This window comes from Cynocephalus volans, chromosome 6, assembly GCF_027409185.1.
Source record: "Cynocephalus volans isolate mCynVol1 chromosome 6, mCynVol1.pri, whole genome shotgun sequence".
In the NCBI taxonomy this organism is placed as follows: Eukaryota; Metazoa; Chordata; class Mammalia; order Dermoptera; family Cynocephalidae; genus Cynocephalus; species Cynocephalus volans.
This window is the reverse complement of record NC_084465.1, coordinates 94,060,641-94,084,029: the sequence shown is the minus strand read 5'-3', so window position 1 is coordinate 94,084,029 and position 23,389 is coordinate 94,060,641. Positions and strand designations below refer to the sequence as shown.

Below are 23,389 nucleotides of genomic sequence, written 5' to 3'. Positions count from 1 at the left end.
TTGACTGTAAACAGGGTGGTCTCACATGGGTCCTATTGTCAAGCTCAAGTCAGTACACTCTTTTTAACTGCAGAGTGAGACTCCTGATGTGATGAGAAATCAAAGGACTGCTGCTTTAAGGATTACTTAAACACACCTTTGTTAACTGTATCCCCAATAGCTGGTTATGATATGTCAAAGGCACATCAGACAACATTTATATATATTTTGGAGTAGCTATTTATGGACGAGAAGGCTTTGGATTTCATGGATGGTGTATACGTTGTGTATTCAGTTTAGTTTTTACTTTTACTTATTATTATTTTTTTTTTTAAGTAAAATGATTTTCAGATTGAGGACTAGATCTCAGACTAGTGACTCCAGAAATGGTTGCAGTTTTCCATCCTGTGGAATGGATGCTTTCTCCTTGGTTTCCACTCATCAGTTTAGATTGACACATGATATATTTTTTGGTATTTTATATCATGCATGTTTCTGAACACTTTTAAATGAGTTAACACTCTCAACTGCAGACTGAGAGGAAGTCACTGGGTAGTGTCAAGGGGCTGGAGAGAAGTTAAGTGGAGGGAGACACCATAAGTTTTGGTGAATTCAGCAGTAGTCACTGAAAGGCTGAATGGAAAGAGCCAGAGCTTAGGCATCTGGAGTGTGTGTGTGTGTGTGTGTGTGTGTGTGTGTGTGGTTCCACTTGTGTCCCTAAAACTTACTTGCGATGGGTCTTAGGGAAATCAGGCATTTTATCAGTTTTCTCATCTTTAAAATGTCACCACTTAGAGTTGGTTTCAGGATAAATTACATATTTATCACTAATCATAATGCCCACCACACAGGAGGCACTCAATAAATTACGGCTACTGTTATCAGTAATAAGATCACTTAATGTTTTAACAGTTAGATGCTCCACAGGACTGCCAGAATGGAAAAAGTTTGGGAATGGAAAGGGTGTTGGAGTCTGGGGCTGTGAAATCCTGGGGGAGGGCTGCAGGCAGACTCACAAGTGGGGACACTGGTAGCTGTGTGAGCCTGTGGGCTGATGTGCTCTTCCTCCCCGCCCCGTCCTGCAGGATGTGGACAAGTGGTCCTTCGATGTCTTTTCCCTCAATGACGCCAGTGGGGATCACGCACTGAAATTCATTTTCTATGAGTTACTCACACGCTATGATCTGATCAGCCGTTTCAAGGTCAGTACCCAATTAAAAAGATAAATAAATAAACTGCACACATTTGTTCATCCGCATATGACTTTTGGGTTAAGACCAAGAGAATCTTTCTAATATAGACCGAACACTGCTCTGGGTAGCTCATTAAGCATCGTCTGGACAGCTTCTGCTATGAATTCCTCCATGGTGGGTACTTTTTGTTACACCCTTGCTGGTGGCTCTCACTGGCAAGGGAGAGACTGGAGATGCCCATTTAGATCCCAGCCTTCCTTGAAGTACAAACCCAAGCCTGAAATAGCTGAGCTCTCCCTTGGGTCCTGCCCGCAGTTCTCATTTCAGCATGACTGTGTACTCTCTACATCACCGTCAGAGGGACAGTAATGGAGACAGGGTGAGCATATGCTGTCTCTGTAAACTTTTTTTCTACCATTTGGCTCATTCAGACAAGTACTCTCACTTATCATCTGTGACACATCATTGGTATTTCCCAGACATTCATGCTTCGAATTAATTCTTCAACTTCAATTCTTCAGCAATAAACAGCATGAGTCATTTCCAGTGTTCAGTACCTTTAGCCTTCTGTATTGCAGACTCTCCAGGTTGAGCCAGGTTCTCAAGGGAGCCTGTGTGTTCATCTGTGGACATCTATCATATGGAGCTCCTCAGACATCTCTCATCAGGTGGATGAGCCTCTGGAAAATGCAGGTCTTTTTCTGTACAACATATTGATTTCTCTGGACAGCATGATTCTTTATCACTTTCCAAAGGACCACATATTTGGGGATGTATTTCTTACACGACCATAAATCCTTTATGGCAGTGGTCCTTAGGTCCTTAATTTTGCATCAGAAGCCTGTGTGAAAATCCAGCAGATGGTGGAGACCCTTTCCTCGAAACAGTTCCTGTGCACGTACACACACCTTTACCTAGCATTTCCATGACTCATAGATCCTCAAAGAACAACCCGAGGAACCTGGGTTCATTAGATTTCCACTCTTAAAAATTATAATGAATTAATCTCTGACCTTTTCATATATTTTAAAAAATCTTCAATGGTATACATGGAAGAAGGTGCCCAAGGAAGAACAGGCTGTGGAATCTCAGAAGCACTACAGCAGCATTTTTCTTATTTTTTCTTACTAATGTGCTTGTTAGTCTCTAGGAACACACATCCTGTCCTTTCCTCCCAACCTTACACTGGATAGTTTACCCTAAACCATGGAATTGATTCAGGAAACTAATACAGGGAATGTTGCCAGGGTCACCTTGTTTTTTACATGCATTTTGCAATTGTTCTTCACTTTCTGCCACATAGAAAATGAGGCCATGCATATGACATATATTTCAGGTTAAAAAAAGCAATTAAGTTAGTTGGAAATATTATCCCAAGTTGCTGGTAGTTCCAAGCAAAGGCTTAAGTCTTTTCCTCCTTGAGAAACAAATGAACACATACTATGCAGCATATTTCGTTTATTTGTGGGAAAACATAAAATACACAAAAATCTTAAATTATAAAATTATTGCAAAACAGACATAAGCTGCCACCAGTACTGAAGAAAATATTGGCTTCCTGAAAACCATACCCTTTTTAAAAAAGTAGTTGTATGCACTGGACACATGAAATAAAAACCCAAACCAAAATCCAAAACCCAAAACCCAAACCAAAATGTGACAGTCTGTAATATGGGAATAGGAACAGTTTATGTTCTTAGTACTTGGCAATTACTATTGGTGACTTGCAATTTGGAAGGTCTCATCCCACTGCTGTTGTGTTATAGTGGATGACTCCACAAACTGGTACTATTAGTATTATTTTTATGTTCCTCATGCTACACGGGACACCAAACAATGTTTTAAACAACATCTCTCCCCCCTCGTGATTAGGGTGGGAAGGGTATTTAAAGGTAGATGAGGACAAGGAAATACAGAAAATTAGCATAGTCACCAATAATTCAGTTTTCTGCACCCAAAGTCATTGTTGTACATGTGAATAAATATACATGTCGTGAGATCATTCTTCATAGTTCCTCAGCGACTCTGAACTGAGAAAAAAAGAACAATTTGCAAGGCAGACTGTTCCTCAACCAGGCACTTCCTATTAGATTTTCAAATTATCTGATAATTTCTTCAGTGATTCTCATTAACTACGAAAAGCCCTCTTTTCCCTGCGTGATATGTTCTGCCTCCAGAAGGGAACAGTCACGGTGCCTCAGACTTTTGCTTCTTCACTTAAAGCAACTAAGTCTCCAGTGAATAACCTTACTGCTTCCTTTCAGATCCCCATTTCTGCACTCGTCTCTTTCGTGGAGGCCCTGGAAGTGGGATACAGCAAGCACAAAAACCCCTACCACAACCTGCTGCATGCCGCCGACGTGACGCAGACCGTGCACTACCTTCTCTACAAGACAGGAGTGGCGGTGAGTGCGGCCAGGAGCCCTGGGGCTAGACAGAAGCTGTGATGATGATTTTTTCTTTCCTCTGGTGGATTTCCAATTCTGTTGAGGTCGAAATTAGGAGGAGCGCATTGTTTTGTGGACTCCTATTCCCCAGAGTTATCTAACAATGTGGGGAGTCTCGGTGTTCCCTGTAGCCTCTGAAATTTTCTCCATCCTGGATTTGATGACATAGATATCGGATAGTGACTTGCATCCTCACTAGAATACGACCAATTAAAATACAATTACTAGAACTAAATGTGTATTTCTAGATATGGAAAGTGGTGCTATTAACCTCCTGCTAAGGTCAGTAACAATGATGTTCGTGCACACTGAATTGTACTGAGGATACTTGGCAACCATGTTACACAAAGTCAGACCGCTAGGTCTTTTTCACAGGGACTGTGGTTATTTACATCCTATTTGTGTACATTTGATTTTTTTGAACCTAAGGGTCGCTCTCCACTTCTCACCATTTGAAATTCTTCTTGCTTGTTTCAGTGCATTTTAGCTCTTCAGATGTTTTTGAATCTCTCTTCTGTAATCTGTCACATTAACTGACCTGTTCAACATGGTTATCTGTGCCTTCGCCTTCTTTGCCTTAATTTTAAAAGATGTACGTATAGTGACAAAAATGGGTCTCTATGACATTTTACTTTTTTGTTGTTGTTGTTGTTTTATGAAAACTTTAATAAGTTGTTTTATTTTCCCCTCCTTTTTAAAAATTTTAACTTCTTGGTATACATTGTAGTTGATTTTTGTGACCCTTTTCCTGTTCCTCTTCCCCCCTCCTTTTTTCCCGTCCCTCCCATCATATCTGTTCACTTGTATAACTTTTTACTTTGAAATCTCCTTCAGCATCGACACCAAGGTAGACATTTTTTGGGTATGGTTATCGATTAACCCATAAACCCAGTGCAAATGTGTTATCTTTTCCACCAGGGCATGATGAAGGACTTGGGCTAATATCTTATTGAATTGAAAATGGAATACAGTGGGAAGAGTGTGGGCTTTGGAGCTAGACACAGGGGATGTAAATCCCTGCTTAATTACTTATTAGATTTTGTGAACTGTGATAAATTACTTGAGTCTCTGAGCCACGATTTACTCATTTTTAAAATGGCAAAAAATATTTCACCTTGTAGAAGCCCTCTGACAGAAATAAAAGATCAAAAATATTAAGTACACTGCCTCATAAAGGAAATTGAACAATTAGGAATTATTATTGTTAAAACATTGTAGGATTTCTCCAAAACCTATTATCATTTTTCAGTTCTCCCATATTGTAAAGCTCATTTCTTAAATATATTATTTAAAAAGTTATTTTTTAAATTATGGAAAGACTACAAGGGGATCTATTTAACTTGATAAGTGGTTTCTACCAGAAACTTAGAGCAAACGTCATGCTTAATGGTGGTTCCATGAAATCATGGAGCAAAACAAGGATGCCCACATTAATATTGCTCCTGAGGATTTTTTCTGGAGGTCCCAGCTAATGCCGTATGATATCTAAAAAAGTTGAAGAAGCATTCTGTGAAATAATGTGATCATCACCTTTAGAAAATCCAGAAAACCAACTACAGATTATTAGATCAATAAGAGATCTCAATGTCTGGATAGAAGAGCTGTCCTATACACTGGAAATTAACAAGTTATAAAAAAATACATTCCCAACAGTTTTAAAAAGTTTATAAATTACCTATAAAACTTCAAAACTGATGAAAAGGAAACTGTAAAACTAAATCAAAAGGCACAAAAATGATATTTAAATAAGTGGAGAGATACACCATGTTTTTAATGTAAAGCCTAAGTACTGTATAGATGTTAATTTTGCTTGAAGTGATCTATAAAGGCAAAACAATACCAACAAAAATTACAACAGGATTTAACTTGAAACATGACAATCTGAGTCTGAAATTTATATAAAATAGGTAATTCACAACCTTAGAAAAGACAGTTTTGAAAAATAAAAGTGTGTAGAAGGGTAGCTCTTAGTCTACTAAATATTAAAATATCTACTAAAGCTATAGTAATAAAAACATGTAGTGTTTGTGAAAAAGTAGACTATTATATTAATAGAATTGATTAGAGTTTTAAAAAATTAACCCAAATATTTATTGAGCATTTATTATGTGCTGGGTACTTTTTTACAGGATGTTATAAACTGAATGTTTCTGTCCCCCCAAATTCATATGTTGAAATCCTAACCCCCAATGTGATGGTATTAGGAGGTGGGGCCTTTGGAAGGTGATTAGGTCATGAGGGTGAAGCCCTCATGAATGAGATTAGTGCCCTTTTAAAAGAGATAAAAGAGACCTCTAGAGCTCCCCTCCCCCTTATGCCATGTGGGGACACAATGAGAAGATAGCCAGTCTATGAACCTGGAAGCGAGCCCAAACCAGACACCAAATCTACCAGTGCCTTGATCTTGTACTTGCCAGTCTCTAGAACCATGAGAAATAAATTTCTATTGTTTATAAGTCACCCAGCCTATGGTATTTAGTTATCACAGTCCAAACAGACTAAGACACAGGACGAGACTGTATCAGTGCTCTCATAGAACTTACACTTTGTAAGAGATTACAAATAGAAGAGACCAATAAAAAAAATAAACAATAAAATATTACAAATACCCTGCAGAAAATAAAGAGGGCACCCACACAGAGAAAGCTGAGTGTTTGATTAGACAGTTAGGAAGGGCCTCTCTCAGAGGTAATATTTAAGCTGAGATAGTTGTGATTTTTAGGTTTAACCATGCTGAGAGCTGAAGAAGAGCACACCAGCAGACTTAGTGCAGGGTCAGTTCGAAGGTCTTTATGAGAGAACAACTTTACTACACTCAATGAGCAGAAATAAGGCAGCATGATGGGAATTGCTCATATGGGGACAGTGGTGGGAGATGAGGTTGGAGAAGACAGGAGCAGACCTGGTTTGGCTTTATGGGCCTGGGTCATAAGTTCCAGTTTTACTCTAAGTGCAGTGGGAAGCCATTAAAGGGCTTTAGACAGGGAAGTGATGTGACATGATACAGGTTAGAAAAGGATTACTGTGGGGATGGATTTTGAGGCAACCTGTTAGAAGAGTGCTACAGAAGCCTAGTGAAGAGAGTTTGGAAGTTTGGACTAGGAAGGACATTGCTGGGATGGAGAGAAGAAAATTCTGTTTCTGAGTTAAAAGGACTGGGTGGTGAAAAGGATTGAGAACAATAAAGTGAGGAATCAAGAGTACATCTCGGATTTTTGGTTTGATTAACAGGGTTGACATGAGAACCTGGTGGCAAACAGATTTTGGGGGAAGGGGAATTATGTGTCTTGGTTTAGACATGTAGAGTTTTAGTTCTCTATTAGACATCCATATGGAGATGACAAGCAAGAAGAAAACTAAAGAAATCTAGAGTTCTGGGAGAGATCAGGGATGGACATGTAGATTAGGGAGTCATGGGCATGTCAATACTATGCAAAGTCATGGAACCAGATGAGATAATCTAAGGACAGTGTGAACAGAGAAGTAGAAGAGGCTCCTAGGTGAGTCCTGGAGCACTCCAAAGTTTAAGATAAAGGCAAAGTAGTAGAGCCAACAATAGTAACTAAAAAGGAGTGGCCAGTGACACTGGGGTCTAAACCAAGAGAGTGTGAGGTCTTAGGAGCCAAGAAAGAAAGTGCTTCAAGAAGAGAGTGGTGCACAGTGTGGGGCATGCTGAAGGTTGAGTAAGACAAGGATGGAGAAGGGACCATTGGCTTTGGCAACATGGAAGCTGATGCTGACTTGACATGGGCAGTCTCAGGGGTTTGGTGAAAATGGAACACTGACTGGCGTGTAAAGAAGAAAGAATAGCAGGTGAGAACATAAGAGCATGTCTACAGACAATAACATTATAGGGAAAATTACCCAGTTCAAAAAATGTTTTGGGGATAGTTATTCATTTGGAAAAAACAGAATGCTTTTGTTCTACTTCAAGTAATTTACCAAAAAAAAAATCTGATAAATTAAAGATGTAAACACAAAAATAAAAATTTGATCATACTAGAAGAAAATATGAGAATATGTGTATAGCCTTGAAAAAGGAAATTCTTTCTTAAGCCTCAAAACACAAAAGTTTTATAGCAAAATATTGACTAATTTGATTATAATGAAGTTAAAAATTTCTGTTGGATAAAAAGCGTCATAGACAATTTAATGAAGTAACCATTTGCAGAAAATACAGAGAGAGCATGGATTATGATCCAGATTATTTAAATAAATCAGGAAAATGACACAAATTCAGTAGAAAAACAGTGAAGAATATGAACAGGCAATTAACAGAAGAGATAATGTTTGATCAATAAAATATGAAAAGATGCCCAACTTATTAGTATTCAAGAGTATATAAATTTAAACAAGATACAAGTTTTCATCCATTATAAACATATGGATAAAATGTTGAAAGTTTAATAAAATTAACTCTTGGTTAGGATTTAGAGCAGGAGTTTTCAACCCCAGCACTACCGATATTTGGGGCCGGATAATGCTTTGTCGTGGGGGCTGTTCTATGCATTGTAGGAAAGGGGAGAGCAATTGCCCCAGATTGAAGACCACTGATTTAGAAGATATTATAATCTCATATACTGCTCATGGAAATGTCTGGAAATTGGTATAGTCATTTAAGAAAACAATTTTACAGTAATTACTATAAGGAAAAATATACATACCAATGCTCTAGCACTTCCAAGTGTGCCCAAGGAGGCCTTGTAAAGTGAGATTCATTGTAGTAATGTTTACAATACTGAAAGATTGCACAGTATATGACAATCAGTAGAAAATTAAAACTGTGTAATACTGTAAAGTAATTAAAATTAATAAAGTTGATTTATATGACTGAAATTCAAGATGTATAATTTTTTAAAGTTGTTGAAAAATATGTTCTACATGGTGCATATTGTTAAACATAGCACATCTATATGCGCACATATATATATATGAAAATACATAGAACATCTAAAAAGATTAACAATAAACTGAAAATAGTGGTTACCTCTGGGGGTTCTCATCCTGGAGTGGTGGTCAAAGGGGACGTCAACTATATCTGTATTGTTTGAAGTTTTTATTTGTAACAAGAAAATGTTCATTTGTAGTTTCTGTAATTAAAAATAAGTAAAATTTTATAAAGAGAAAAGTACATGCTTCTTTCAGAATATTTGAAAAAGCACAGTATAAAAATACAAAATAAAAAGATAATGCAGTATAAAATTACTTCTGTATGAGACCATTACTCAGAGAAAGACTTTCACTGTGAAAAGTTTAGGGTATTGGCCTTATATATATATAAAGTCAGGACTGTAACATATTTATCCTGTTCGTTTTAATTAATCATATATTATGATCATTTTCCTGGATCATTCTATATTCATTATGATAAGAAGATTTTAATAGTTGACTGGTGGGTCATCTTATTGCTTAAATAGGTTTTTTTGTATTATTTCACTATTATAAATAATACTTCTGGTTAGCTTCCTTGCATAGCAGTATTTTCTCATTAGTTTCCTCTGTGTGTTTGTGTTTTACTTTTTATTTTATTGTTAATACAGGTAATATTAAGCATTTTCCTCATGTATATTAACCACTTTTATTTTTTGGTTATGACATCTATATTCTGAGAGCTTAATATTTTGCTGAAAAATGTCTGGGTATTTCTTTATACAAATGTTTAGTGCCCAGCATGTAATAAAATATCAGTAAATGGCAGTTATTATTACTATTAAACATAAGTAATAATGGTGACTAACAACATTTTGTAAAATATTTTAAAATTTCTAATTGCCTTTTAATTTCATGACCTTGCATATAGACCCTTTTAAAGAACACATATGGTGATATATTAGTGGGATAATATGTCTTCCCCACTCATAAGGTTTTTTTTCATTTGGTGTTTATCCATGAGGGTGAGCTGTGTTTTGCTGCAGGTCCAAACAATCCCAAAATATCAGAGAATTAGCAATAATAAAGGTACATTTTTTTTCCCTCAGGGGTAATTTAAGGGATCTGCCTTGTGCCTTCCTCACTCAAGAGTCAAGGTTTACTAAACAGCTACCATCCTGAATTTTGTCAGTCATTGTGGCAGAGGGACAAGAGGGCTCTGGTATTCCTACGTCTGTACTTCAGTTCTCTGTCTCTGAAACTCTGCTCATTATTTCCACTCGCAATTCATTGACCACAATGATTCATACGGCCCCTCCAAATCATAAAAGAGTCAAAAAGTCCAGTCCTACTATGTGCTTGTAAAGAAGAAAGCCATATTTTTCTTTTATTACTTCTTTGAGTATTTCTTCCTGTGTGTTATCTCTTTTGTCTGTCCCTGGGACTTCTTTTCTGCCTTCTGAATTCCTCTTAACATCTCTTAGCTTCTCTCATATTTTTTTTTTTTTGTCTTTCAGTATTCTAATGCTACGTCCCAAGAGATGTCCTCAATTCAGTCTTCCAGATTCCCGATTTGACCTTCAGCTATGTCCTTCTGATTATTCAACCTATTTATTTAATATAAGAGCTCTTTTTTTAATTTGTCCTTGGAGTGCTCTAGTCTCTTAGTAGCCTTAGATATTTATGAATTTACTTACACATTTAAAAAGAAATTTTAAATTCTTTTTTAAAATAGAATTATCTGTGTTAACTCATGGGGGAAGATGTTCATTTGTTTATGAGAATCTTCCTCTTATACCATTGTTTATTACCTTGAAAATGTCTAGTGGTCTTTGGTTGTTCGAGTATACTTGTTAATGAACATCCTCTCCAGCTCTCTACTCCAGCTGATTAGATGTGTCAGTGGTGTGAGATCTTCCGCGTTTTTGTGGTCTGTCCAAAGAGCCATGCAGAGACCGTGTTGTGGGGGCTTCTCATCAGAACAGGCTTCTCCTCAGTTTCCTTCCCACCTGCTTTGTGTGGCATGTGGCTTTTGTCCTTATGCTTGTAAGGGGCTAATGCACCTCTGCACATCCAGGTAGGAAGAAAAGGGAGAAGACAAGGCACAAAATGTGCAGATCAGATAAATCTGTCCACTTTTAAAGAACTATCCTGGAGTCCAGTCCAGCAACTTTCACTTACGTTCCCTTGGCCAAAACTGTCACGTGGGCACCACAATATATGAGGATAAATCAAAAAGTTCGTGAAAAAATAAAATTGAAAGATAATATGAATCTTTCTATGAAACTTTTGAAGTACCTCATATAGGGAAGGCTGAAACAAAATTGGGGATATTGTCAGTAAGGAAAGGGAACAGTTGAGCAACAGCAGCGATTGCCACTGCAAGTAATATTATTTTTATTTTATTTCATATTAACATTAACTTATATATTTTTTGTGGGGTACAGTATGTTGTTTCAATACATGCATATACTGCATAATGATTCACTTAGGGTAGACAGCATATTCTTATTTTAAAGAGGAAACTCATTCATAGAGATTAAGATGGTTCTGTTATAAAGTAGCTGTTAGGGCTGAATTGTGTTCCCCCCAAATTCATATATTGAAGTTGTAACCCTCATTACCTCAGAATGTAACTAACTGTATCAGAGAGGGCTTTTAAAGAGGTAAGTATGGCCAAATGAGTTCATATGGGTGGCACCTAATGTGATATGACAGGTGTCTTTTTAAGAAGGGGATATTAGGACACAGACCTGTGTGTGCAGAGAGGAAAGACCATGTGAGGACACAGTAAGAAGGTGGCCATTTGCAAATAAAGGGTTAGAAGAAACCAACCCTGCTGACATGGTGATCTTGGACTTCTAGCCTCCAGAATTGTGAGAAAATATTTTTCTGTTGTTTAAGCCAGTCAGTCTGTTTATTTTGTTATGGCAGCTCTAGCCAAGTAATACAGTAGCAGAACCAGGATTTGGTCCCAGGTCTGACGTCTAAGGCCTTGCATTTAAATGTTTAGCTATACTTCTACAATGCCTTTGGTGAAAAAAGGAGTCTCATATTCTTACACCTTGGTATCCTCATGTGCACTTTCTTACATGTATTGTGGCGAGGTTCAAAATGGACACAGAAATGCACTTTGAGCTTGTCCACTCAGCATCTACTTAGTACCTATTGTGCACAGTGTATTATGCGGATATAAAGGTGAATCATACACAGCTTCTTCTGCTGTCAAGAAACTCCCTGAACATTTATGCTAATACAAGTTATCATTAACATAAATGTTCTATCCTAGCAGCCAGTGATCATGATGTACTGCATACTGTTCTTAAATGAGCTCATTTGCCATTTGCCACTGAATTTTCATTATCAATTCAGGCCATATTCGAATAATTCTTAAATATAGAAACTATTTCCCACCCACTCTCTCTTGGAAACGCAGCTCAAAACAAACTTCTTTCATTGCAGGCTTGCAAAAACAGTGGGGAACATTCTGATGAATGGAGAACATATTGTTACTGTAACCTTTCATTACAAACCAAGAGGGGAAAATGCTCTAAATCATTTCAGTGTTATAAACTATAAGTCACACCGGGAATCAAAGTGATTTATCCCAGTGATAAAGTGATGTCTGGGCTTCAACATCAACAGAATTACTCATTATAATCTGTTTGTATTGCCCATTATTGTTTAAGTGCCTAGAAAATACTTAAACCTTTTCAGAATTATTTTGTTCATTTCTAAAAGAAAATCCTTGAACAGAATTAGATTGAAGAGTTGTTATTGATTGAATAGATATTAATCAGACTCCAGGCTCCAGTTTACTTTTGATGTAGGGCAGAAGACTCTAGACTCCTAATCTATCCCTTGGCTGTTTTCATTGCTTTTGTCAGGTAAAGTGCCATGAATTTTCCCTTTGTCTATTTTTGACCAGAAAGCAGAAGCCCTGTATCTTGTTCTTTTGATTATTTATGACATCATCATCTTTATAAAAGAAATGCTAAGGATACCAAAATGACATCTTGTTTGAAGAGTACTAAATAATATTATTAAGGATTCCATTTGGCCCCTGTGACCTTGGTCCTCTAGTGTCATAGTCATTAATATGTTACATGAGATCGCAAAAGGGACTTAACAGATGCAATTAAGGTTACCAAACAGAAGACCTTAAACAGACAGATTATCCTGGGTCCTCCAGGTGAGCCCAGTGTAATCACACAAGTCTGTCAAAGTCAAAGTAGTATGGCAGAAGAAGTCAGAGAGGTTTGAGGTGTCAGGAAAACTCAACTGGCCATTGCTACCTAGAAGATGGAAAGACCCAAATGGAAGGCATAAGGAGGAAATGAATTCTGCCAGTGCCCTGAATACTTCTGGAAGTGGATTTTCCTCCAAAGCTTCCAGCAAAAAACGCAGCCCTCCCCACACTTTCATTTCAGCTCTGTGAGACCCTGACCAGAGAACCCAGCCGCGCTGTGCTAAGCTTCTGACCTGCAGAGCAGTGTGCCAGTAAATGGGAAGTGTTCTTTAAGCCTCTAAGTTTATGGTAATTTGTTAAGGTAGCAATGGAAAACTAATAGAGGGATGGGAGCAGGTTACTAAAGAAATTCTGTCATTCACATATCGAAGTCACAATTTGCTAATAACATCTCCACTAGCAATGGGGAACGTGCCCGTGTCCCTTTCCTTCAGGTTGCCTCTGGCCTGTTAGATTCCATCTCTCCCCACCTGTCCCCATACACATCCACACACAACTTGCTTTCCTGAGTCATACACAGAAAAATTCAAAGTCCACCGTTACCAGTTGTCAAGGCATCCCTGTTGATGAATTATTCATGGCACTCATATTTTGTAAATAGGGAAACTCTGATAGGATCTGTGACTTGTACCTTGTCCCAGCTTGATACTTCTGGAATAAAATACTCTGGGACTTACATTTCTGACTTCTTATGGGTTGACATAAAACCTTCTGTGTTCACAGTCATTAATTTGGAAAAGGCAAGAAAATCTGAGCCGTATTAATATGAAGCCCAAACTCCTACGCAATAGCCTCTCCTGCCTTCTCTATTTCTATTAATGATGCCGTCTAATACCACCCAGTGCTTTTTGTTTTTTGTTTTTGCCACTCAGGCTAGGAGTGTTGGGTCATCTTTGATTGATTGTTCTCTTTGACTACAACCTCTTTTTGTCCCCCTTCCCCACCCTGAATTCAGTTAATCGCTACATCATGTGGATTCTGCCTCCATACTGTGTATACGTCCAATAAGAACTTTCTAATCCAAACATACTGGCTTGTATCTCCCTTCTCTGCTCCTGCCCAAATATCTTTCCTGAAGTGCTGTGCTGACCCTGTGACTTTCTTGCATGGAAACTTCACTGCTTGTTGAATCTGGCTTACGTTCCTCATTCACTCTCTGGCTTTTGCTTTTAACGTCTAATATCATCGGGCCCTGATCAGCCCTAAGTCCCACTCCTGGCAGGGAGTCATTGCCTTACCGAGGTGAATAAACTTTTGCTCCTGGGATTTGCTCATTTTGTTCACTTGTCTGAAAATGCCCACCTCCTTTGCTCGCTCTGTCCAGTCCTCAAGGCCCATCTTAGTGTCTCTCTTTTGTGAAGCAGTTTCTCCTCCTTCCCTTCCCTTTCCCAGATTTTCCAGTTTTCTTTCTTCTTATCTCTAAACCGGGACATCTTATTCTAAGCATCCTTGTCATTTGTTGAAAAGCTAGGGTGTTAAATGAGTTTTAAGGCTATAGCTTTGGTTTTTTGTTGTGTGCTTACTTAATCATCCATTACTTTTGGTTGATTAGAAGTAGGTTATACCTGAGATAGCATTTTGTTAGTGTATCTGGGTAAGGAAGGGCTGATATTCTGCAACTCAGATGTGTTTAGATGCTGCACTGTTTCCCATTCACAGTATTATTTTAAAATGTGAAATTAGCTTTGCATGAGCTTAGGACAAGAGGTACATGTGGGGGAGTGGGTAGAGAGAGTCAGGGGCAGATGGGTGTGGACAGAGTGTTGAGGAAGAAAAAAAAAACATTGCCAATATGAAAAACATGTAATGCTTGTATGTACAATGTCAAGAAAAATGTGCAATATAAGATGAAACCTATATAATTTTATGCAAAGTTGAATAAACACATGAGCATTGGCCTAAAGGAGGCTCTTTTACTGCCTTCAGAGTAGATTTTGCAGCTTTGGTTTTCTTGCAATCTTTCCTTATCTTACCAATCTCTATTTCATCTCATTTTGTTAATTTTCATCTTAATCTGTTTTCCCTTTATTCCTTTCTGCTGCATATACCTCAGTTTATATTTTTGAGGTGTATTATTGAAGATATCAAAAATTTTCCTGAAATTTCATGCTGGATTCTGCTAGAACTCATTTTCAAAAGTATAGTGTGGTGTTTTTTTTTCTGAGTTATCTTTATGCTCCTTTCCCCACCCATAACTATGAAGTCATTTTTCGTAGGTTGTATGTCATTCGTTTATTTATTTTCCCCTTATCTGTCTTCAAAGAAGGTACTAATTCTCAAGAAGTTTCTTAGATGAGGACCAAAATTAGTGATTAATTGAAAGACATAGTTAAAGTAGGGAACCATAAAAATTTATGTTCATTTTAAATTATTTTGTCTTAACTTAGATCATATAAGTGTATTTTATGCACTAATCTTTAATTGAGACCCCAGGCTCTTTTATAAGCTCCGCTGATTTGCGTCCTCATGTCTGTCTTGCACCAACCCTGTCTCTATCTGAGATTTCTAATTTCTTTTCTTTCAAGCGAAATGGGAGCAAACTGAGTGAAGAATCTCTAAATTTTTATAATTGTTTTATGCTGTTTCACAGTTGTCACACATATCTTGACAGCAGTTCTTTTAGCAACTGTGCAAAGCATCGAGGTTCTTTGGGAGTAACAATTCATTTTATTGGTTTATGTCATATTTAATCACATAATTACAATAACAACTTATCAAAACAGGGTTTAGAATAAACCAGAACAAATCTCACAAGCATCAATTCAACTGGTAACAAAAGTGAGCACAGTATACCAAAGGGTGGCCTAAGAGTCACAAAAGTTCTGTTGTACGGATACTGGGCAGTATGGTTGACAAAAAGGATGGGAAACATCAGGGAATCCACAGAGTCCATTCAATGGAAATTGGTTAAGGGAGCTTCAAACACTGCAGTGATTCTCAAACTCATGTGCACCAGAATGATCAGGATGGCTGGGTAAAGCACAGATTGTTGGGCCACCACCTAGAGTTTCTGACCTACTAGTGGGACTGGGTGGAGCCAAATAATTTGCTTGCATTTCTAACAAGCTCCCAGGTAATGCTAATTCTGCTGGTCCAAGAAACACACTTTGTAAACTACTGAACCACATCCAACATTGATAGCATGGTTGGGGCAGGTCCCTTCAGACATCAGCTTACATAGGGCAAAAAGTCAAGTGTTATTTCTCCATGTGACCCTACTCACCTTGTAGTGGATATTCCTCCCATAACCAGACATTGGGTTTCTATGACTCTTAGTTCTTGGTACTGTGTTGAAATTTTTATTTGGAAGTTGGAGGAGGATGCAATGAGGGCTTTTAAAGTCTCCATGTTCATTGTCTTTTTGCTTTTCTCAAAGAGGGAAAACTACTAGTTAGCTCTTTCAGCCTTGTTGGGCTTGCTGTTTTTAAATCACAAGTCCCCCAGTTTCTTCACAGGAAAAAACAGAGCAAAACAAAAAAACCTTATTTCTGTTTGTTAGAAAACGTGTGTGTGACAGTCGCTTGCCAGCTGCAGGGTAGGAAGGCAGCGATGTGCGTGTGTCGTCAGCAAGCTGAAGGCCCCTGTCTGAGAAGGAAACAGATTAGCTGATTGCTCTGTCTTCTCCCTTTCAGAACTGGCTGACAGAGCTGGAGATCTTCGCTATAATCTTCTCAGCTGCCATCCATGACTATGAACATACCGGAACCACCAACAATTTCCACATTCAGACTCGGTGAGGATGTTGCAATTTTTGGAGAAAGACCAGAGGGGGCAGGGATAGAGTTTTAGAGGTCAGAAAGGTTACTTTTCTTTTGCATGCTTGTGCTACTTTAAGTTTCTGAAAAGATGAACTTATAAGCAAGAGATCAGCCTGATCAGCTTCTATCAAGACTTGCAGTTTAAGAAGCCATCTGCTCCTAATTCTCAAATTTTGTTCAGATCTAATATGGATATCCTTTCCTTCTCTGTTCTAATGCTGCCTGGTTTTTACTCTACCTTTTTCTACTAGGACGTGGGGCAGTTTGCATGAAAGCCCAGATGCCGCGTAAGCCAAATTGATATGGACAGTGCTCATGGGAGTGTGTCTATTGACATTAACAGTGATCGAGCCTTCTCCCTCTCTGGTCTCTGGGATTCTGACGAGATACTCTTCCCATCCTCTAATTTCATCCCTGCTCTGTTCAGAGCTTGCAGCTCTCTGTGGCACAGGGCTTGGGGAGCCAGGTTGTTTCATGTAGGCCACCTTCACCATGAGCAACCTGTGCATCCTTCCTAAGGAACTGCACCGGTAAACACCAACCTCTGCTGGGGATATTAAATATGTGTCCAAGTTTCCCACTCTGAACCCCTGACCTGTGACAGATATCACTAATGATTTTGGTATTTTTGCTGACAAAGAGTGGATTTATTCTTAGTATTCCTCTTACCACAGCATTCCAGGCAAGCAGTACCAGTCAGTTTCCACTTAGGGTGAAACCTTATCTTCCCTCTCCTGGCCCGAGAACTTCTGTCTCTGAAGACAGTGATGTGGACCTGGAGAGAAATGGAAAATATGATTAATTGGGTCTTGACATAGCAATCAAAAGCGAAGATTTACAAAAAAGTGGGAAGGCAAAGAAAAAATGTATCAGGGAGGGATGGGAGTATTTAACACCAAATAAATACTTGCTGATTTCACTTGAAAAAGCAGGTGCATACTTTAGATAAGTTTGTGTTCATTAAATCAATCCACATGTATTTAATGAACTCAGTGCTTAACGATGGGGTACACAAAAGCAGACAATATCGTCTGATCTCTGTTCAGAAGGGGAACTTCAGTGGAATGGAAGCAGAAGAAAGGAATTAAGCTGCTCGCTTCAGTTCCTGCCTCCTGCCTCCTCACAGAACATAGTCTCGGCTACCGGGAAGCAGCCTTCTGTGGTTCTGTTCCAAGGTCTTTGATACAGGGAATTCCGCAGAGTAGCTCTGTTTAATGTGTGTCTGTGGGTGGAACCTTTGCTCTGAGGACGAGACTGCGATAAAAGGCACCTGCCGAGGGAGGTGAGGTGGGAGGAACAGCCATGCATGGATCTTGCCTAGAGACTGGTATCAAAACCAGTCACAACTCAGAGGAAAACAGCTTAATCACAGGAATTGGAAAATAGTTTATTGTCACAAAATACACATCAGTTGGTACCTTACTTACTCAACAGATCTTTCACTTCAGGATTTGCATGTTTTGTGTTATCTCCATAGGTGTGGAAAATTTCCAGTGCATTAAGTTAAACTTGATTTGGAATGAAATTTAAACATTGACCCTTCAACAGAACTTTATCCAAAGCAGCTCAGCCTATGTCATCCCTGTTTAGAAAACAAAGCCTGTGACCAGGTCCTTTATCCTTTGATGGGCAAAATGTTAAGCTTAACACTTGGAAGGTGTGCTAGATACCTCCCAAAGTTTGGCCAATGATAGGTGGAAATTATCTTGGTGACAAGTCCTCATCTTCATCCCAACCCTGCCACTTAGCCCCTATGGGACTCTAGGAAGTCACTTTACAGCACTGGACTAAGCTTCCTTGATAAGAAACGAATCTAAGCTTTCATTACATTAAAGATATTAAAACAGTGTTCAGCCCTATGTTTGGTGACATTCAGTTATAGAACCATCTTTGAGAAAGTGACTAGCAGCTATCATGTGATCTTTATAGTCTTTACTCCCAATTTTTCACATATAGCTTTTGCAGGCTATTTACCCACCAGGTGGTATGTGTTCAGAAAATTACAACTAAAATAAATAAACCATTGCATTCATGGAATAAAATAAAAATAAAAAATGAAATTCATTCCAGAAAATATAAGGGAGTTTGATTTGATCCACATTTTAAAAAATCACCTTTTCCACAGTACCAGTAGTTGGGATCTGGTTATAAAACACGTTTCAGAGAGTTCTCAGGCTGGACGTTACATATTTCACACCCACACATTGACAGTAAAATGCCCTACATACATCTATTGACAGTTTATAGTGTTAGTTTGAGCTTTTGGCTAATGTAAATAACACGGGGGCAAAGGTAATTTCTAAACACAGGAAAAAGGGATGGTGCATTCTAGCCTGTGAGAGCTTCTGGAAGAAATCTCAGCTGTTAACATCCTAAATAATTTTGCTTGGTGTTCTGTTCAGGTCTGATCCAGCTATTCTGTACAATGATAGATCTGTACTAGAAAATCACCACTTAAGTGCAGCCTATCGCCTTCTGCAAGAAGATGAGGAGATGAATATTTTGATCAACCTCTCAAAGGATGACTGGAGGTAAGGATGGGAAAAGAGAGAGATTTGGAGGTGGGGGGAGAAATTGTGAAGATAGATGAAGCATGCTGCTTTTGAAGAAATAATACTCTGTTCAAAGTGGGGTTTTTTGCTAGTTCTTTCTCTCTCTTTGTGGGTCTCATCTCTCTCTCTATATATATGTTTTTCTTGACACAAATATTCAAATGTTTGTAGATAAAGGCTGTAGAATGTCATAATTAGACTTCAACTATTTTATTTTGCCATCTTTACATTGCTTTTCTGTTAATTAACTGGAAATTAGACCCTGTTTAGGCCAAATAATTCAGTATTTTGCTAAAAATTCTCAAGAAAGAAAGTTTGAAAAATCTCTTCTAACAGTGTCTAAGTGAGGGCACTTTGGAAATACTTGCTGTTTGTTATCTTAGGAAACTTGTATTGCTTTTAGCTGAGCTTCTTAACTCTGAATTTTTTCATTTAACATTTTCACCTTATATTTGATTTGGACTTCTCAGAAATTTTTTGAAACTTTCTAAGGAAATTATTTTGACACTTAAAAAATTCATGCATACTTAATTCTATTTCCTAAATGACATTGTGTGTCTTTGGATCTAGGCACACATAGTTTTGAATATGGACTTAGTAACTTAGTACTGTGTGATGTTGGGGAAGCCACTCGACCTTTTCACACCTTTTAAAAATTTAATTTCTAGAAAATAGATAATAACATTTACCCTGCAATATGGTTAGGATTATAATAAATGACATAATCCATTTAAAATTCTTAGCACACTTGTGGCATGTGTAGTCTGTAAATCATTGTAGCTAAAATACAGGTCAAGGTGTTTCAAAGCTTATAGGTAAAATTATGTAAATACTTACAAAATTCTGAATCTACTGTGACTCTAATAGTATTCATACTTTAATTAAATGATCAGCTGTTTATTGAGTATCTATGTGCCCACCATTTCACAAGGATGAAGAGAAATAAGCCGTACTGAACAGTAAGTCTGAGAAACTGATTTTCAGTAAGATTTGTTAAGAGTTTCCAGGCAGCTTTAATTTATTAAAACATAGGGGAGTATTTGGCTTAAATTTTGTTGGAATATGCTAGACTCGGCCAGCATCTGAAAAATGCAGAGCACTTCAGTTAATCAGTGCACATCATCATGAAAAAAAGGAACCCTCTATCCGATTTAAATGTTTGTAAAAGTATAAAGAAAGGTTTGAATATGACAGAGAACAGCTTCGCACATTTTGGATACATCATGATTTTGAAAGATTTTGTGTGAGGGCTTGTTTAGGTAGCATTTATTCCTGGTCTCATGACAATCTAATAAAATGCTCCAATGCTTGTTTAATTTCCTCTTAACATGTTTTCAAAGCATAGTTATGCCACTTCTGTTAACTATATTTTTGTACCTCTGTTTAGCTATAATTTTGTCAAAAGTTTAGCTATCTTATTTGTTTTTTCACTTTACTATGATCATGTGTCTCATTCATTCTTACAGTCTGCAACTAGGGTTGGTGTATGCAGTATCTAAACCCACAGTCACCTGGAATAAACCAGAACTATCAGTTTACAAGGAACACATTGGAGCCAATGGAACCATCCTTGTTGATTGTCTTTAGCTGTAAATTTTTAACAGTGGGTGTTCATGAAATACCAGTTGTGAATAATTTGAATATTACCTGTGATTGAAACAAGTCATAAAATTGAGTGATTCAGCAAAACAGATGAATTTAGTATAAAAATGGTCAAACTGGTCACTTGAAAATACAGTTTAGTGAAACCTGTTTATATTTATGTTTCTTATTTGGTACTATCTTTATTATCTCAAAAAGAGAGTAAAATCATGGATTATCTCAGGTACTGAAACATCTTGATTCAGTGGAGACTGACTTACAGTTATAGCCCATAGCACCATGTTCTGTTTCTACTCGCTGTTCTTTGAGATTCTGTAGGTTAAAAAAAAATAATAGTTGATGACTTTTTTAACTTAAATTACATAGATTCATTTAGAGTTCAACTATATTTTCACTTAAAGATAGTTCTAAAAATATTGTTTTGTTATTTTATTATATTTTATTAACTTTTAGATACAGTGCCCCAAGATGTTGGTATTATCTCATAAATAAAATATTAACTTATTATTTAGGGCTCTCAGTGAAGCCCATTAACTCAAATATAACAATGTTTGGAATCCTATGTCTTTCTAAGAAAACAATTTTAATAGCTGATAGGGTCTATTTAGATATATAAATGCATTAGACTTTTTAGGGCCTTTGTAAAAAAAATGTATTACTAGAAACTTATTTCATTTCAAAGACGAATAACAGGGGGTTCTGCTTTTGGCAGGCCAAAGAAGTTGCTAATAAACTAATGCCCCAGCAAATAACAATTATAAACTATGGACATTCTTTTAAAAAAAGAATGATTTAAGGGCCGACCCTGTGGCTCACTCGGGAGAGTGTGGCCTTACCAGTCACAAAAAAGAAAAAAAAAAAAAGAATGATTTAAGGGCTCTAGAGGGTGAACAAAAGTCAGGCAGGTTTTCAAGGAATGTCAAAATTCAGAGAATGTGACAGGATAAGGTAAATTTGATGTTTCTATGGCTTTACTCTGCAGGATGTCTCAGTCAAGCCAACAATGCAATAGCTAATAGACACACACACACGAACACGCACACGCACACACACGAACACACAAGCTCTACTATCTTTCTGGTTAGAAAAGTCAAGATGGGAACCTGGGACAACCAGAACTTCTGGACAGCCAGATACAATCCTGGAAAAGACAGAGCCAAATAAGGGGAAACTAAAATTCTGTGTATAAACTCTGCCCAAGTTGCTGGCTGATTCTTGGACTATATGTACATGGAACAAACTGGAAAGCAGTCTAAATTGAGATCTGATATATTGCTCACTGAAGCTATAAAAAGCTTATATTTTGAGTCTAAACAAGTTAATTGCCTACTAAAACAAAACATCAATAATCTTCAGAGCAATATAACAGAACCCAGAGTCTCTACAACTTATATTCATAATGTTCAAGATACAATCTAAATAACATACAAAAAACAAGAAAATGTTATTTGTTTGCAAGGGAAAAGACAATCAATAGGTTCATTCTCCAAGATAAACCACCTTTGGAATTGTCAGACAAGGACTTTTAAAGCAGTTATTATATCTGTGCTCAGTGAAGTAAAGGAAAATGTGCTTATAATGAACAAAATATAGTAAAATTTACCAGTAAAATGAAAATATAAATAAAACACAGAAATTTTAGAACTGAAAAATAAAATATCTAAAGTTAAAATCAGCTGTAGCCTTAGTAGCAGGAAGGAGAAGACAGAAGAAAGAATCAGTGAATTTGAAAAGTTCACATTTCACATTTCAAAGTTGGAAATTATCCAATTTGAAGAAGTAAGAGAAAAAGATGTTTAAAAATAAGCAGAGGCTTAGGGACAATTTTCCATGATCAAACACAAGGACAATTGGAGTCTCAGAAGAAGAGGAGAGAGGGAAAAAATTCAGCATTCAAAAATCAATTAAAATAATTCACCATATTTAAATAAAAATACAGAAAAGCATATGGTCATTTCAATAGATGTACGAAAAGCATTTGACAAAATTTAACACTCACTCATGATAAAAATTCTCAGGAAACTAGAAAGAGAAGAAAACTTCCTCAGCTCGATGAAGGGCATCCATGAAAAATCTGTAGTTGACATAGATTTAATGGTGAGATATTGAACACTTTTCCCCTAAGACTGGGAACAAGACAAGGATGACTGATTTTACTTTCATCAAGATTGTAAGATGTCTCTATTAGCAGATGACCTTATTGTCTAAATAAGAAATCCTAAGAATGTGTAAAGTAGCTATTGGAATTGATAATGAATCTTGCAAGGTCACAGAATACAAGACTAATGTAAAAAAAATTATAAATAACAGCAAAATATTGGAAAATGAAATAAAAATAATTTCTTTTATCATAGCACAAAAATATAAAATATTTAGTAGTAACTTTAAAAAGTGAAATGTTGTTCACTAAAAACTACATAATATTGCTAATTAAAGAGGACTTAAATAAATTGAGGGATATACTGTTGTCATGTAGTGAAAGACTCAGTATTGTAAAGATATCAAATCTTTCAAAATATATTTTTATATTCAATACAATCCCAATTGAAATTCCAGCAGAATTATGTTAGAAATTGCCAAGGTTATTCTAAAACTTGTATAAAAATGCAAATAAAACTATTTTTGCAAAGAAGAACAATATTAGAGGACTCATACTACTTGATTTCAAAACATACTATGAAGTTACAGTAATCAAAACAACCTTTCGTTGGTGAAAGGATAGACATACAGATTAATGGAA

At 37.1% G+C, this 23,389-nt stretch overlaps 1 protein-coding gene across 3 annotated transcripts in view; it reads left to right on the top strand.

Annotated features, from left to right (window-relative positions):
- The window catches only part of PDE1C (phosphodiesterase 1C), a 622,342-nt gene that overhangs the window by 514,983 nt on the left and 83,970 nt on the right, over window positions 1-23,389 (top strand). For all 3 annotated transcript variants that reach the window (XM_063100844.1, XM_063100845.1, XM_063100843.1), the window contains 4 exons: window positions 1,065-1,181; window positions 3,437-3,577; window positions 16,370-16,470; window positions 18,898-19,026. In XM_063100844.1, the coding sequence (XP_062956914.1) occupies window positions 1,065-1,181; window positions 3,437-3,577; window positions 16,370-16,470; window positions 18,898-19,026 (488 nt within the window). The remainder of the gene's footprint in view (window positions 1-1,064; window positions 1,182-3,436; window positions 3,578-16,369; window positions 16,471-18,897; window positions 19,027-23,389) is intronic.